At 34.6% G+C, this 16,962-nt stretch overlaps 1 protein-coding gene across 2 annotated transcripts in view; it reads right to left on the bottom strand.

The window, feature by feature from the left end:
- Window positions 1-605: 605 nt before the first annotated feature.
- CPNE3 (copine 3) overlaps window positions 606-16,962 on the bottom strand; it is a 26,482-nt gene continuing 10,125 nt past the window's right edge. For both annotated transcript variants that reach the window (XM_071737883.1, XM_071737884.1), the window contains 11 exons: window positions 16,855-16,938; window positions 15,131-15,220; window positions 12,137-12,235; window positions 10,055-10,141; window positions 9,394-9,453; window positions 8,390-8,523; window positions 7,882-7,936; window positions 7,734-7,785; window positions 6,949-7,082; window positions 6,171-6,407; window positions 606-3,693 (listed from right to left, as the gene is read on the bottom strand). In XM_071737883.1, the coding sequence (XP_071593984.1) occupies window positions 3,583-3,693; window positions 6,171-6,407; window positions 6,949-7,082; window positions 7,734-7,785; window positions 7,882-7,936; window positions 8,390-8,523; window positions 9,394-9,453; window positions 10,055-10,141; window positions 12,137-12,235; window positions 15,131-15,220; window positions 16,855-16,938 (1,143 nt within the window). In that variant the 3' untranslated portion in view covers window positions 606-3,582. The remainder of the gene's footprint in view (window positions 3,694-6,170; window positions 6,408-6,948; window positions 7,083-7,733; window positions 7,786-7,881; window positions 7,937-8,389; window positions 8,524-9,393; window positions 9,454-10,054; window positions 10,142-12,136; window positions 12,236-15,130; window positions 15,221-16,854; window positions 16,939-16,962) is intronic.

The raw sequence follows: 16,962 nt of genomic DNA, 5'->3' as shown, positions 1-16,962 counted from the left end.
GAGTCACTTACTCTAGCACATTTGGAAGATGCAACTTCCAGTAACAAAGTTCACTCAGGCTCCATATGGTACTGCAAAACTAACTCACTGGTAAATCTCAGTTTCCCAATAAAGCATCTCAGACTCAACTACACTTGAATGGGAAGGAAAAAAAAGTGAGGAAAAGTACAGTATTTGGTGTATCAGAAAAGTAAAAACAATGAAACATCCCTGCCTCTATACTTAAATGTCTACCATGTTTAAAAAAAAATTAAAAATTAAAAAAAATGAGAAAGATTTGGAAAATCTAGTGATAACTATGAAATAAGAATGCATGGGGGAACTCTACCATGGCAAAGACCATGAAACAGTCACTGCTAAAACCATCAAATTTCATCATCTTGCTAGAAGCCCTTACATGTTTTACAAAATATATACCATGCATTCATAAACACTGAGCAAAAAAGCATTTTTCCTCTCATCTGATACTATGTGTTATAAATCTGAGGAATTCATCTTGTGGAATAGTCAAAGGAGCTGCAAAATAGCATTTATCATTACACAGAAGATAATACTGAATACAAAAAGTATAATGCTGAATACAAAAGTGCAACAGAAGAACAGTGTATTGAAATGTATTTTTAATACAAAGGCATTGTATATCATTTAACTTCATCAGAACTGAGATAGATAGGAAAGTAAAAAATTCTGGTAACAGTTTATTTCTTTGCTGTACATATGTATATATTATGACCACTAAATGGCAAAAAGCATCTGCTTATGAAGACTGCTATACATCATTTTTATCACAAGGTGGTGCAAGTAACCTACAAGCACATTGACTTTAAAAAATTTGACAATCTTTTGTCACTCTCAAGTTAATAAGGCGGTTTTTACATGTAAAGTAAACAAACAAAAAAATGGCAAAGCAACAAAATAACTCTCCTTCCTCTTGACTCATAAGCTATTGCATTCCTTGAGTCGAACACTCCATGAGCTTAACTTGGAAGTTTCCAAATTCTCCAGCAGGCTGCTAGCTGCATACATCTATGAGAAGTTATACTGGGCAAATGGTTCTTGCTGCTGACAGGTCTGAAACACTTCTCTTTCACACAGAATAGGACACACCGAAAAGAAGGTGTCACTGATGTGCTATTTAGTTCCCTAAGCTTCAGGGACATAGAGGCACTTTTGCAAATAAGAGATATAAAATTTTCTAACTCAGAAAGTATATATAAGATATGGACAGAACAAAGATGTTTATGTATTTTATATGCAGCAGATATTTAGTATAGTAATAGCTATTAACATACCTCAATGCACTTAAATGCACTTCCAGAGCAACTTAGAACTAGTAGCAGAACTTGGATGCAGCAGTGTATTTTTGCCAGAGTCCACTGGAACTTCAGTAGTACCTTGTACTCCTCTCAGTAGTACTCATCAGTCAATCTAGACAAAGCATTAATACTGCATCCCTCTGTGTAAGGAGCATTTAGCTGTGAAACAATTTACTGTTCCACAGTCATACAACAGCAATTGGCAGCAGTATGATTTAAGTTCTTTTTAACTACTTCCTTGATCTTAATATTTCATGTTGATTATCTGGTATGACACTTCATTATAATTTATGTATAGTTATAACACCTTAGCACTATACTGATAAAAAAGGTTACTGTAGATTTTTATAGAAACAAACACATGTATCACATTTTTTTAAAAGTAAGAGTTTGGCTTAATATGAAACAAAAACTCTTCCTTTATATTCCACTACTGAAAACATTTAGGATCCCCTTCCACCAAGGAAAATGGAGTGAGAACAACATTCATTTGTGACTTACAACCAATCAACTGCCCACAAAACAATTTAATGTTCTACAGGTTGTGTAAAAAAAAATCTCAATACATCTATCTTTGATCCTTCAATGTTAATCTGAATTCAGATTCTTGACATGATAATGATTGCATGGAATAAAAACAACCCTAAGACCAAAAATACACAGAGCAGCTTCAGCAACTAAAAAAGTTACATACTAAGTCATATAGACTCTGACCTGGGGAAGTCTGTGTGCCCAAATATGCTAAATTTCATGTTAGTCCATTCTCCTCTCACAGGTTAAAGCTAGACCATTCAAAATCAGATCAGCCAGATATCTAACTCTAAACCAATTCAAAACTGAATCTGCAAAATTAATGGTCAAGGTGACCACTTCTGAAGTGATAAAGGAGACTTTTACATTCATTTATGTTCTGACAGGATCAGAAACGATCTTCTGCAAGCAGCATGGAACTTGGAGACAGGAAAGCTTCATCCATTCACAAAATGATTTATGCATGGAGGTAAATGATGAAAACTCAAGGCAAGGAAAAAAAAAAATCAGAAATTGTTTGCCCTGGAGAAACACAATAACTACAGGATTAGAGCTTACAGACTTGCTTATGTCTTTCTACTGGGAGGTAAGAGGGAAAATTGCTTCTTTTTTTGCAGGCACTTTTCATGACTAATCTCATGAAAAAGAAACGTGATTCAAAATATAACAAAACCAATATAAATTAGGAAGCACATTCAAGAAGTGCCTTTGCTTGAAAATAGGCAGTTATAAATCAGACAAAACTTTTTAATTGAAAAGTGAATTTCCACTTCCCAACAAATCCTTCAGTCAGTAGCCATGGCTGTTTACAGAAAAAAAAAAAAAAAAAAAAAAAAAAAGAAAGAAAGAAAGAAAGAAAGAAAGAAAACAAGAATCAAAAAAACAAAAAACCCTTCAACTAAAAGAAAATTTGGAGTTCCCATTTTCCAGCACAAGATGCACAAGACGAAAAAAATCTTACAGCTGCTACAGCAGTAGCCTCAAAGGCCAATAATATTCTTCTGAGATGTTAGGGGTTTACCTTGATTCACCCTAGTTATTTCCTGTACTACCTGAAGGGACTACATGGTATAAAACAATACAAACTTTAATGACTTGTTTGGATCATGCTCATGTAGCTCTGAATTTCAGGCATTGGCTAAAGGCACTAAAGTGGCAAATATGAAGCAGGCATGCAAGGAGTGTCTTTACACTCTGTTTTGGCACTTGTCTAATTATGGAACTACTATGCCAAAACTTTCTTATGGTGTCATAATAGACACAGAAGACTGAAGTATTCCAAGTTGATTGACATACATACAAACTTTTATCTGTTTGTGAAAATATAAATGCTTTTTCATTTTGCAGTGGCTCTATGATTGCTAAACAAAGTCCTCAGTGGAGATCCCCACAAAAGTAACCAAACACTCCCACTGGTATTATTTATCAACTGGACCAGTTCCACTTCCAGCCATTCTTCTCCTTCTCTCTGCATATTCAATCTCTTTTTTTCCAGTCTTCAAAATAAAATGTATCCATGTAAGCCCCATCTCTCAAATCAACATCAAACATAAACACAATTACAAATGTGGCCCTTGAAAGGCACCCTTGACAAAGTGATTTGCAGGCAAAAGCTATCAGACATTACCATACAGAGGTGTGTGTATATATGTATACAGAAGTATCTTGAGAACCAAAGTCTGTAGATACAGCAAATAAAGCAAGCACAAAGCCTCAGCTCTTCTGCTCAGCCCATTCACTTTGCAGCAGGATTCTTGGGAGGCTGCAGTTTGTAGGTGCTGAAGTAGTTCACCACTTGCTGAGGGACTTCTGCCAGAACACATTGTGCCAGAGCTTCTTTTGGAGACTTGTAAAAAAAGAACACCAAGTTTCAGTTTCTATCAGCTGTTAAAGGAGATTCTAAGAAGGGTAGTAAGTACCTCCTCTACTAGGCCAATTTCAACTCTAACCTTTTACAGAGGACTTTACAGAGTGCCCTTGAGATCAAAGCTCCCCTGACACATCTCTCTCACTCCTGTTACCAGGAACCAGCTGGCTGCCTTGTTCTATTGAGGTTAAGAGTAGCTGGGTGTGCACAGGGCTGCCAAATGACAGCTTTGTCATATGAAATACACACACTCACAGTGAAGACATCCAACTTCAGCCATCTAAGCCCTGTCTGCTTAAGATGACCCTTCAGGGGCTTGTCTAATCATCTGCAACTTTTTGCACAAAGTGTCATCCACAATTCCTTCCTCCAGAGCAGCTCTTCTAGACACAATGCTGTTACTTTAAGATCCATGAGGACAAAGGCACCTTTTTTTTTCTAGAAATTGAAGGGTTTGGATGTATAATTTTGTACTAAATACTGACTCCAGTAAATCTACATCCAAATGCATGATTCAGTAAGTATATTCTATATACAATTTGGTCTTCTTCTCCTTTCAGTTTGCCTGAGTTGCTCCCAGATTAAACACTTCTAACAAAAAAAAAAGATTAAAACTTCTAACAAAAATTAAAATATCAAGACAAAAAGAGGAGGTATAAGGAACATTATTCTCATGGTCAGTATTAAGAAACAAAACAAAGCTAGAACATATTAGGAGCTTATCTTCCTCATCCTGTGGAAATTTTGGTTTGTGCCATTTTTTCTCAAAATAACCTTTTTCCAGCTATATAATATTTAAAAGCCAGATTGTACTAGCTTGTGTTTATATTATTGGGTTCTACAGAAAAAAAAAAAAAAAAAAAAAAATCAAGGTTCCATTCTTTCACTGCCTATTTCTTTGGTATATTTGATGAAATGAAAGCTGCCACCACTGTTGGGCTCATGAACAATTTCTACTGATTACGAACTTCCAGATTTAGCCTTGAATTTTAACACTGCACTACCATGTGAAACTAATCCACATTTACAAATTGGCATCCTCAAAAAAACCAAACTTTTCTGTAAGAACAGAACCACAGTAAGTTCCCCCTCCAAAATAAAAAAATGCATCTATATGTTTCTAATATATATAATATATATATGATATATATATAATATATATAATACATATATATCTATATAGCTATATATAGTATATATCTATAGTATAGATATTTATCTATATATCAGTATAGATATAGTATATAGATATATATTGATACCTACAGTATATAGATATATAGTATATATCATTTTTATATATATATCTAACAGGCACAATCTATCTATATATATAGATAGATATACTATATATAGTATATAGGTAGATAGATACAGTATATATCTATCTATCTATATCTATATATAGTATAGATATATATTATCTATATACTATATATAGATATAGATATATATTAGATATATATCTCTAGATATATAGATATAGAGAGAGATGATATAGAGAGAGATGATATAGAGAGAGATGATATAGAGAGAGATGATATAGAGAGAGATGATATAGAGAGAGATGATATAGAGAGAGATGATATAGAGAGAGATGATATAGAGAGAGATGATATAGAGAGAGATGATATAGAGAGAGATGATATAGAGAGAGATGATATAGAGAGAGATGATATAGAGAGAGATGATATAGAGAGAGATGATATAGAGAGATGATATAGAGAGAGATATAGAGAGAGATATAGAGAGAGATATAGAGAGAGATATAGAGAGAGATATAGAGAGAGATATAGAGAGAGATATAGAGAGAGATATAGAGAGAGATATAGAGAGAGATATAGAGAGAGATATAGAGAGAGATATAGAGAGAGATATAGAGAGAGATATAGAGAGAGATATAGAGAGAGATATAGAGAGATAGAGAGATAGAGAGATAGAGAGATAGAGAGAGAGATATAGAGATATAGAGATAGAGAGAGAGAGAGATAGTATATAGATAGTATATAGATAGTATATAGATAGTATATAGATAGTATATAGATAGTATATAGATAGTATATAGATAGTATATAGATAGTATATAGATAGATATATAGGTATATAGATAGATATATATAGTATATAGCATATAGCATATAGATATATGTTTCTAATATATGTTTCAATAATTCTCCATGTGTCTAATCAGGTCTGAGGGAGATTTACAAAGGACATTTCCCTGCAGCAACTTGTCAGAAATGCAGTGGTCTTAAGGATGAATAAGCTCTCCTAATGGAAATACTATAGATGCTGAAGTCTTCTTTTCTTTCTCTTTAGCATTTCATAAAGGTTTATCTCAGACATGAGAATAAATTTTAGAGACATTGCAAAAGCTTAGGACTGTCTGTAGGATATCCTAGCAAACCCACTGTAGTTCTATGATATTTATTAAGCATATCATAAAGATTACTTACATTTTGGAACTTCCTGAATGGCACAAACTGGACAATGTCTCTCACAGCTGGTTCTCCTGACAAGGACCTAAGAACTCCATCATCACCATCAAGAAACTCCATGGCATCAAAGTCTGCTCCTCCAACACCAACAATGATAATGGACATGGGCAATTTTGAAGCATTAACTATGGCAGTTCGAGTTTGATCCAGATCTGTTATCACACCATCCGTTATGATTAGAAGTATAAAGTATTGCTGTCAAATCAATAAATATTGTGTCAGGACAAAGACACAGAGAGCACACAGGCATGCACACTTTGAAAAAAGCACAGGCTACATACTGGTGTCACTTTGAGTATGTTGAATGGACTCAGTCAGTTTTTCACAAGTTGTGGTCAGGCTACATCTCTACAGTCCAAAGAAATTTATATGGATAACATAACTGAGCTTTTAGAAGAAGTAACCTTTAAACAGCCAGCTCTCAAAAATACTCATAGTATCACTCTTCCTCTCTCCAAAATTACCAGACAAACCAACAGTTATCTTCTAAGTATTCATCCTGGGACAGAATGCAGTTTATTGAAGTTTTGGACAGATTGCAACTGTGAAACTTGCAGTTATTTCCTTTCTGGTCTATCAATACCTTTATGAAATGCTTCCCTTAGCTTCACTTAGTTAAGAACAATGAACAACAGTAAGTACACTTACATGCTCTAAAGAGAGAAACAAGTATTCACAAGCTAGAAGGGAAAGAAAAAAAATCAGAAAAATACACACACTACCACAAGGAACTTACAGATGCTGTTTGCTGTTGTGTAGCTGCAGCAGCAAATCTTGCCACATGATTTATAATTGGAGAAAAATTTGTTGGTCCATATAACTTCACTTGAGGAAGACAAGCCCGATATGCATCAACAATGCCTTGGATTCCTAGAGAACACAAACAGATCACATTAATTCTTTTCATATTAGAATTAGGATATTTTGAAGGATTCTATCTTCCTAAAACACTGTCTGTATCAGTTACTTAAATGATGATGCAAAGATTTAAGAATAATCATGATGAAAAAAGTAACTGATTCAGAAGCAATGGATGTCCTCAGCTTGACCAGTACCTAACACACATACTTAACATGCATGGGATTCATGTGAATATAAAGGGTAATTACTGTTTGCCTGAGTGCATGTAACTGAATAACAGCTCTTTTTCACCTGGTAGCTTGTGGTAGTTAGCAGTGGTAGTCAGGGCATGTTGAATAGACACCAGCAGCATCACACTCAAACCAAGCAACTCCACACCAGCAATGAAGTAGAATCATGACTTGACTACATGAACCATTCCCATCTTACATGCACTGTGCCCTAGTAGTTTAAAACACATCTTTCATGTATCATTACAGAAGAGAGACCAAATGCTGTTTCTAGTAACTGAGAAAACGCTTATAAAATTGTGTCCAGATGCATAAATAAACTCATTACTTAATTAGAACAACTTGCTTCACAGTTCACCTTTCAAGTGTCTTTATCCCTTCATCTTAGCCATTTTATTCTCTAGGTCTGACATCACGTTCTCAGACTTACCATTGCAGAAAGGGTTTGATGGGTTAAAATTTATTGGGAACTCATGTGACACCTGCCAATACAGAAAAGACAGTCAGGATTCTAGTACACTCTTCTCCTGAAGTAAACACTTCTAGCTGTGCTTTAGTGCATTTACATACTTCATTACCTGAAAGGAAGGAGGAATTTGTGCACCAAATCCAAAGGCTGGGAACATCTTATCTCTAAAAAAAGTAATTTTATAGAAAATTAAATGAGTGCCTTCCTTTAACAGCTGTCATAGCTCAGTAAGTTCAGTTAATCAGTGCTGCTTTTGAGCATTAAAATTCTATTTCTTGAACATTAAGAGGCAAAATTAAATGGAAATTCCCCCCTCTAATTGTTTCTAAAACCAAAACCAGTCCTTAGCACCAAATTGGCAAGAATGCAAGCACTTATTTAAATTAATGCTGCTCTTTACATCACAGATAAAAAGCCTTGCTTGTCTGCTATAAACACAAGCTTCTGCTTGTGATTATGTGATTGTGAAGCAATTATGAAGCCTTTTCTAATTCTACATTTCAGCTCAGAAGTTGCATTCTGATATATCTGCTGGCATCTTCAACACTGACTTCAGAAACTATAGCAAAAATCCATACACGTCTGAAAAATGATTTAACCAAAAACCTAAAACTTACGTATCATAATCCTGAATGACCATTCCTACAGACCAAATGGCTGTCAGGTATTCATTAACTCCATTAGGGCTGAGGTAATGCAGAGAGTCTGGAGAGCGAGGGTCTCCATTGGAGCCTGTAAAATCTATCCCCACCTGTCAAATGTAATATTTGTATCAAATTGCTGTTAGAGGTAAAATTATGTTTCTTATCTCTGGCAAAGCCAAAGTGAAAATCATGGGAGAGCTGTAAACAGTAGTTACATCTACAAATCTAACAGGCACAATACTTAGATGCAGGTTTCTTGGAACATTAGCACCCCTAAAAAAACACCATTACAAGAACAGCAGAACCTTGGTATCTTTCAGAAGGGTTGAAATTACTTTCATCCAGCAGATTTTCCCTTTGCAGTTACCACTCACAGCAGGTCTTCAATAGCTGTTAAGTTAATTTCAGCCTCTATCTTGCCATAGACATCATTCCTCTCAGAAGCACAACTAGTCAGACACTACAGTAGCTTAGAGACCTTTCTCTGACCTAAATGGGTCTTCCCTACTTTGGTGCTGAGGTTACCAAGGTGAAGACATCTTACTGTTATTTGTGCTGCATTTTGGTCCTGAATTACCTGATGTAAGGATTATGTACACACAATGGCTTCTATATGTTGCTTTCATTAAGCAATGGGTCTTGAAAATCACTGTGAAGGGCAACAGCTCTTTGATAAGAGGAAGGAGAGAAAAAAAGGAATCCTTCTAAGTAAATCGGAGAACTGTTAATTTCTCCTTGGTCTCCATCCACACAGCTCAGCTTGTTCCTGATGAAAATTACTACGCATTCAGAACTTTGTGCCATAATAACAGACTAGACAGACTGTGGCAAAATGGCTCTCCCCTCCATGAGACAGAACATCAACAACAATAGAAAAAAACAAAGCACAATAATCAAACCAAGAGCACAGGCAAACAATTATGTACTTCCACTTGTGCAGAACTCAAAAAATACTTCATATGAATTCATTAACTTACTGTGAAATTCAGCTGACACCCACCCATGATGTAATCAAGGAATGTGCATTCTACAATGACCTAAAAAGGGCAGTTAAAGATAGAAATTATTTTTTTTTTAGTGGGAAGAACACAGTAAATATTATTGAAGCAACTTTTAAGGCTCCAAATCTGTTACCTTTACCCATGCAAAGCACTGATTTTACTCCATAGATATTTACAGAGTGTGCAATCACACACTCTGCATCAGGGTAAGGCTTTTTACAAAATCACAGACAGACAACAGAGCAGCTCCAAAAGCACTATCATTTCTAAATCAACATATTGCAACACTTACCAGATTTTAATTCACCATAAAACAGTGAGTTAAGAAAAGCAGTGCTTCAGGAATGGCCTTACAAATTGGTAAGCAACCTTTCCTTTGCCATAGAGATGGCATCTTCAAGAGAAAGTGAAGGGACAGGGGAGAACAGAGACATGATTCAGTCTCAGTTTGTCACCTTTTATGAATCAAAGCCTTTCAACATTTTCTGTGTCTGGAACTTCTGGAACTTTAAGTTCCTTACAGTTTTAGAGTGAAAGCATAGTAGATGAGAGCTGCTATGCCTGGACACTTAAAAAAAATAAAATAAAATTTTAAATAAAATTTTAAAAAAAGGTTATACTAGATTATTTTATTTACCTCACAGTGCTTAAAGCTCACAATGCCAGAGTTTTTGTAGCTTTTTTTCTTCTGTCTTTTCTTCTCATTGATACACTCAAATTCAACCTGCATGAATGCAAACAAATCCAACAGAAGCACTATAAATTTAATTTTTGGAACAAAAGAAAAAATCTTTAATCTAGGACTGATACTTTGAGCTTGTATTAGAAATGCAGTTCATTTCACTGTCAAGCAAAATTAAACCCAGTTTGTGGAAAATAGGCAAGAAAAACTCCATTATCAAGACAGATATCTTCTCTTACACAAAAATGTTGGCTCAGACAACTGTATTTCAAAGAACTCCTGTAACATTTTCCCTCTGAGAATTCTGCTTACAACTTTGTTTTTGACAAAGACATGGTGATTTATGGAAAACATCACTGTTTTCAGCAGCCACAGCAGTAACATACAAAATAAAGGATATATGTTTAAACTTTACAAAATTAAGTTGTTGAAATACTTTACTGACATTATCAAATTCATCAAATAACACAGGATTCTAGGTTAGCTCTTTTAAAAGTAGAAGAAACCTGGAGCACATTATTTGTGTTGTATCTTCATTTCATCTTACTGACACAGCAATAATTACTGAGAAGAGGCAGAGCCACAGTTCTCATGCAAACAACTTTCTTAAAGCCTTTGAAAATCTATAAGCTGATTATAATTTAAAATACCTTTTAATTCAGAAGAGACTGTAACCATTATGCTATTTGGGGAGCAATGAAAATACATATTTGTATTCTCAAGGAGACTTAACACTACATTCATCACACTGCACAGGAACTCACTATCATAGTTCTTAACAAAAATATGCACTTGAAAATATGAACATACAAAGCTGTTAGATTTAATTTATGATATTGCTAAGTAACAAAAAAAAAAAACAAAACAAAAAAAACCCAAACAAAACCAAAACAACCAAAACAACAAAAAAAACCCAGAATAATATATTTTATGAAATCTTCCTCCACTCTCATTGGCTTGGGCTTTTTTGCACATTTTAATTACAATAATAAGAAGGATCATAGTCAGTATAAAAAGTTAAACTGACACCATATGCTCCCTGAAAATCTAGAAAAATATAAGAACACTTAAGAGTTCCAGGTAGGCAGTATACCAATCATATGTGTACTATATGAGTCTTACAACCAATATATGACCTTAACCATTAACTAAACCATACATAATTCAAAACTGATTCAGAAACAAGTATCTAGAAGACAAGCATGGGAGGGCACAAAGCAGCAATCAAAAACCCACTAGAGTCAAGGCTGACTCTTCACATTCAACTGAGTTGGACTTGATGATCTTGAAGGTCCTTCCTAATCATGATGATACCACGATTCTATGAGAAGTACAAGCAGGTACTCAATAGATCCTGTTACTAACTAAAGCAGGAACACTTATGCAGGTTTTACAGAAAAAAAGGAAGCTGATAGTAAAATATTTTGACAACATACAAGTCCATAAAACAAAGACTTTAGTGTTAAGGTTGCTATACCACTTTTCTTCTAAATGTAAAACCTGTCTTTTAAAAGGTTTGAAAATCACTATAGTTCGTAAGAACAGGAAGGGTAATTTCACTTGAAAAAAGAGCCACCTAATGTAACACATTCACTTGTAATTTTGTGCAGTGGCATAAATGTTGAATTTTTCATATTCACTAAAATATGCATGATAGTTGACAAGTGCCCTACTTGAAATAAATTATTTTATTCAATCTGAAAAAATACCACAAGCTTTGGCCTTTTAACTGCAGTGACATTTGTACTCCATTATCTTTGACACTCTAAATTTTTTTATTTCTGTATTTTTATGATTAACGAAATTATTTTGTGCTGAGAGTTGGGTATTTAGATAAATAAGTTAAAAACTGTAACCAAGACAACCTACTAAAGTAAATGCATAAATTCTAAGTCAGGCTCAACTATAGTAGCACTGTTATGCTTTAGCCTAACACAATTTTGATACCTGCCCATCAAGTGACATAAAGTCTTGCTACAACATTAGTAAACCAGCTTATTAAAAAAACACAGGCAGCTTAGACTATGTAACACTTACAGGTGAAGATCTAGATGCCTCCTTCAGTTTTGACATGGTAGTTTGAAAACTTCCTATGAGATCATGAGACCCATCACTATCGTAGTCATAACACTCAACCTAAAATGAAGCAGTTGCTCAGTGTTAGTAACAGAAATGGCCCTACAAAGGCAATAAACTTTCAGATCAGATCTTCCACTGAAATGAGAGACAAGAATACTAAGCAGTGTCAGGTCCAGCATGAGCAGGAAACATCAATTGTACTGAACTACATTTGGAAGTAAGGAAAATAATCTGCATTTTTTTGTGAAAATCTGGCACTTTTTTTCTGTTTGAGAACCTATCATTTTGAGTGAGCATAATTCAACCACTGTTATTTTAACTTCACAGCGTCCTCAATTTCTGCTTTTTAAAAGCTGAACTTATGAATGTGCCCCAAGTGCCTTTCTAGATAAAAAGCTGTGTATTTGTCTATAAAAACATGCTAATTTCATTCACATCTGATTTTTTTTTCAGTCTAGCAACACAGACATGCTAAGTAATTTCATCAAACTACAGAAAAACAAATTAAAATAAATAATAATTATAAATAATAAGAAAAATCGTCACAAGTTGGAATCTCCTATTCTTCAGAATCAAAACATAAAATTCAAGAAAAACTTCTTTGGATATGTATATATATCTTAAGCTGAACAGCTATTTTCACATCCACCTTTACAGACTGAAAAAATCCTACATTAAATTCTAGAAACCATCTGACTACTTGGAATTCAGGAATAACAAAGTAAAGCAAACAACCTCAACATATGCTTGAGCTTCTGAGATGAATTAACTTTCTGAAAATGGACAATAATGTTGAAGAGCAAAATATGATGCACAGATAAAAAGTTCAACACTATGCAGAACATGCCTCTAAGTTTCCAATACTCCTACAATATCTTGAATGCACTAATAAATAAACAAAATGCATGCACATGCACTGAATAGCAACTTAAACCCCATACAAACTGCCATGGTACCAACAGAGCAGCACAGTTCATGGTGGATGGTGTGTAAAAATTATTTTGAATGCCATAAATTAAGCCAATCAAATACTGAGGCAAGTGATTCAGTACCTGAAATTTAAAACTGAAGACATTTCCTAAGACAAAAGTTTCAAAACAAGTTCAGTTAACATAGGGGTGGTTTTTTTGTTTGTTTTTTTACCCTTTTTGAGGGATTAAAGTTTATCTTGCTTGGTATATTTGCCATATCAAAGGCAATTTTCAATACTTACTCCAAGCAACACATTAAATTGTCTTTTGTTCCATATATGCTCTCCTGGACACATAATAGTGCTAGTGAAACACATGATAAAATTGCATATATATTTTACTCAGCAGAACTAGGCATGCTTGGTCCAGATGAAAGGCTCACATTTTCAAAACAGAGCAATTTCACTGACTGCAAACACACTCAGATGAAATACACCAATAAATCTAGAAGACAAAGAATCAACTTGGCTTGGCTTGTGCATTGCTTGGCATACACAAACGAAGCCATTAAATAGGTGAAAAGCCACTCATTATGGAAAAGTTGGTGGATTTACTTACTATGACAAACAGCCCGTTCTGTATGCAACTGTGTGCATATAAAAGTGTTAAAAGTCTTGCTACATCCTTCACAACATTATAATACAATTCTGTCTGCATTTTACTGTTATAGTGATAGCTGCTGGGTTTCTAAGTTAGAACATAATCCTACTGTCTGCCTGCAAGTGCATAACAGCTCCAAGCAAAATCTGTTTCCTTTGGAAATAAACCAATACTTCTGAGGTAAGATTACAAAAAACAGACTTTATTACTCCAAGAATAATTTCATGTTAATAGATATGTCACAATCAACAATCTACAGTTTTAGCATGGCTGTTTACTGAAAAAAGAGAAACATATTTACAGTATATGGAAATGTAAGAGCTGTCACAGCTATTTTGGGGAGAGGGAAGAAAGGCATGAGAAGGAAATAACATAGAAGCAGTAAGTAAAGCAGGTTCTGGGCTTGTAAAATTGTTCATTAGTCTGCTCTATAATTATGCATTTAAATTCACACAAGTGCTTGTAACACCCACATCCCTGTGGGTGTTAAGCAGTCCTGGAAAATGCCTCAAGTCATATGACTAAATACCTGGCAAATGCAGATCATGCTCTCATTTTTCCTTCCCTGAGGAAGAATGGCAAGTATAGTGATTTGTTTCATTTGGTTTGTTTTTTTTCAAATGCTAAAATACCAGGTTCCTCACATGTCCATAATAGCTTATAAATGGCATTTTGATTGGCTATTTAGCTTCCCCTAAAGAAAATTCCTGAAGTAAACATACAGAAGTTAAACGTAATTTATTCAAGATAAGATCTGAAGATACAAAGAGTTAAAATGCCAGTCCTGGTAAAACTATCACTTCACAGGTTTGGTTCACTTTTTGAAAGGAAGTTTCACCAGGGAAGTTGTTACATCTGGTATCCACAAGATACACATGATCTGGATCTGTTATCTCACCTAGTATATCAGATGTAATTACTTGTATCAGATAGCATATGAATAATTTCATCAGTGTTTCCTGTTGCATCAGGAAATATTCCTGTTGCACAAAATATTACAAGAAACAAAGTACAGCAAAGAATATTTGTGTGCTTTCATCACACATCTTTCACTATCCAGTTATCTTAAAACCACCAATACTGACCAATGCAAGGCAAACTGGACCATCTAAGTAGGAAGCTAAATTGGATATTTTAATGCTGCTTATGTTCAGCTGGTTTTCCAGATTTCAAAGATGAGTTTTTACCAATAATGCATTCAGTGTGAGATATTTTTGTTCATAGAATCATAGAATCATAGAATCATGTTCCTAAAACATGCATTTACCTCTGTGACTTTCAACTAAGAATTAGAATAACTAGGATGATACATCTTTCATTTATTACATATCTGACTTCTTTTTTATTGCATTGATTCATATACATATTTCATATGCACTACCTTGATTGCTTTATCCATGTCACTGTAACACAGAGAATTGAGAGAAATTTTAAAAGGCCTCCAGACAGGATTCAGGTTGTTTTTAATAACCTGCAAAAAAAAAAAAAAAAACCAAAAAAGCCAGAATAGTAGTAAGCATAAGAGTAGAAAGCAGTCATTGTAATCAGTCATAGTTTCATGCTGTGACTTTTCTAAGCAAAAGCAGTTGACTAATGCTGCTGTCAATCACTTCCTGCAATACAAATGCTAACATACAGGGCAAACAAAATACATGTTGCTAACATGTAGAACTATTATCCAAAACAGACAGTATCCTTCAGCTCCATATTTTGCTACACTTCACTGTGATCTACATATAATTCAGCTACTACACTGCAAAACATTAAGTTTATAATTTCATACTTTTTTTTAATTAGCACACACATATACACATACAAAGACATACAAAAGCGTGACTTAGCAAAAAAAAAAAAAAAAAGTAAAAAAAAAATGGAAAAAGGTTACATTGGAAATTCTGAATATATCAATGCTCTGGAGATTACAGTTCACTCTAGCTTATATTTATTCTGAAAAGAAATTCATGGCATAGTTGAGCAGTATGGTATAGTTAAGCATGATACAGTGCACATGGATAAAAAGACACTACTGCACACAGTCTCACGCTGAATGCTAAATAAATGATATTTAAGAATAATACTGCAGGATCTTCATAATTTGTCAACTGGAAAGTCTCTGTAGTATACTCAGTACATCAAATAACAAGCTTAGAAACCACAAAAAACTACACACAACAAGCAAAACTTAATTAATAACACCTAATAATAGTAATAGCTATACTTCCAGCAGTGTAGAAGTGCAGAAACAGAAATCTCTCTTTTGAAAATTAAACCAGTAAATAATAGCTAGAAACATAGAGAGGTTTTTAAAATCTGTAATATATAAGACTGTTTTCCAGACAGTTCAAGGCTTCTGGATTCATTACTGACATTGAAGATGAGTGAAATCCTCATGGGAAAGACACATTTTATGCAGAAGAATCACCTGATTAGAGAAGCTATTTATAAATTTGTGACAAAAAGGATTTACACTTCTTCAATATCTGTGCTTCAAAATCAGTATGGTCACCACTTCAAACACACACAGTACCTCAGCTGTGACTACAGCCTGAACTTCCACTACAGGGGGGCAATTTGAACGTATTCTGTCAGTTGCTGCCACGGGACCTCTGCACCTCCTCCTGGGTGAAAGGCTGCTGCTGCTCAACTGAGGTTGCCCTCACTCAGCACTATCCTTGGCTTGCCCCTGCTATGCAAGCATTCAGTATAATTACTTTCATTAGTAAGTGGTTCAGCTACATGACACTAACATAAGAACAGCACAGTCCAAGGTCTAACCTCAAAGTAGCACTGAAATAAAAGGCGCTGTGTGAGCATGCAGTGCCTTTTCAAAACAGCTTTCTTTTCAATTGCAGGAAGTTTAAAAACAAAACAAAAGTACTTTCCTTTAAAGTAGGATGCCCTAAACCAGAATCAGAGTAAGGTAGGCCTCCTGTCCTCATCAGAAAATCTGTGGAAGAACTGTGGTGATTTCCAGCTGGTTTGCATGTCAACTACCAGACTGCTCTGTCATTTTTTAAATTTACATTTTTTACATTTACTTCTAATACTATGACACAGGAAATCTAACAAGCTTAATATTTAGGTTGTTGACTGAAAATAACCTACCTCTGTTCTGTGAACCATCACCCAGTTTCCATCTCCAGTCTGCTTGTGGAATTCCAGATAAGGATCTGACTTTCCAAAAAAATCCTGTATTTAAAGAACATGTAATTA

The sequence above is a fragment of the Heliangelus exortis genome, chromosome 2, assembly GCF_036169615.1.
Source record: "Heliangelus exortis chromosome 2, bHelExo1.hap1, whole genome shotgun sequence".
NCBI lineage: Eukaryota > Metazoa > Chordata > Aves > Apodiformes > Trochilidae > Heliangelus > Heliangelus exortis.
This window is presented reverse-complemented; position numbering and strand designations above follow the sequence as displayed.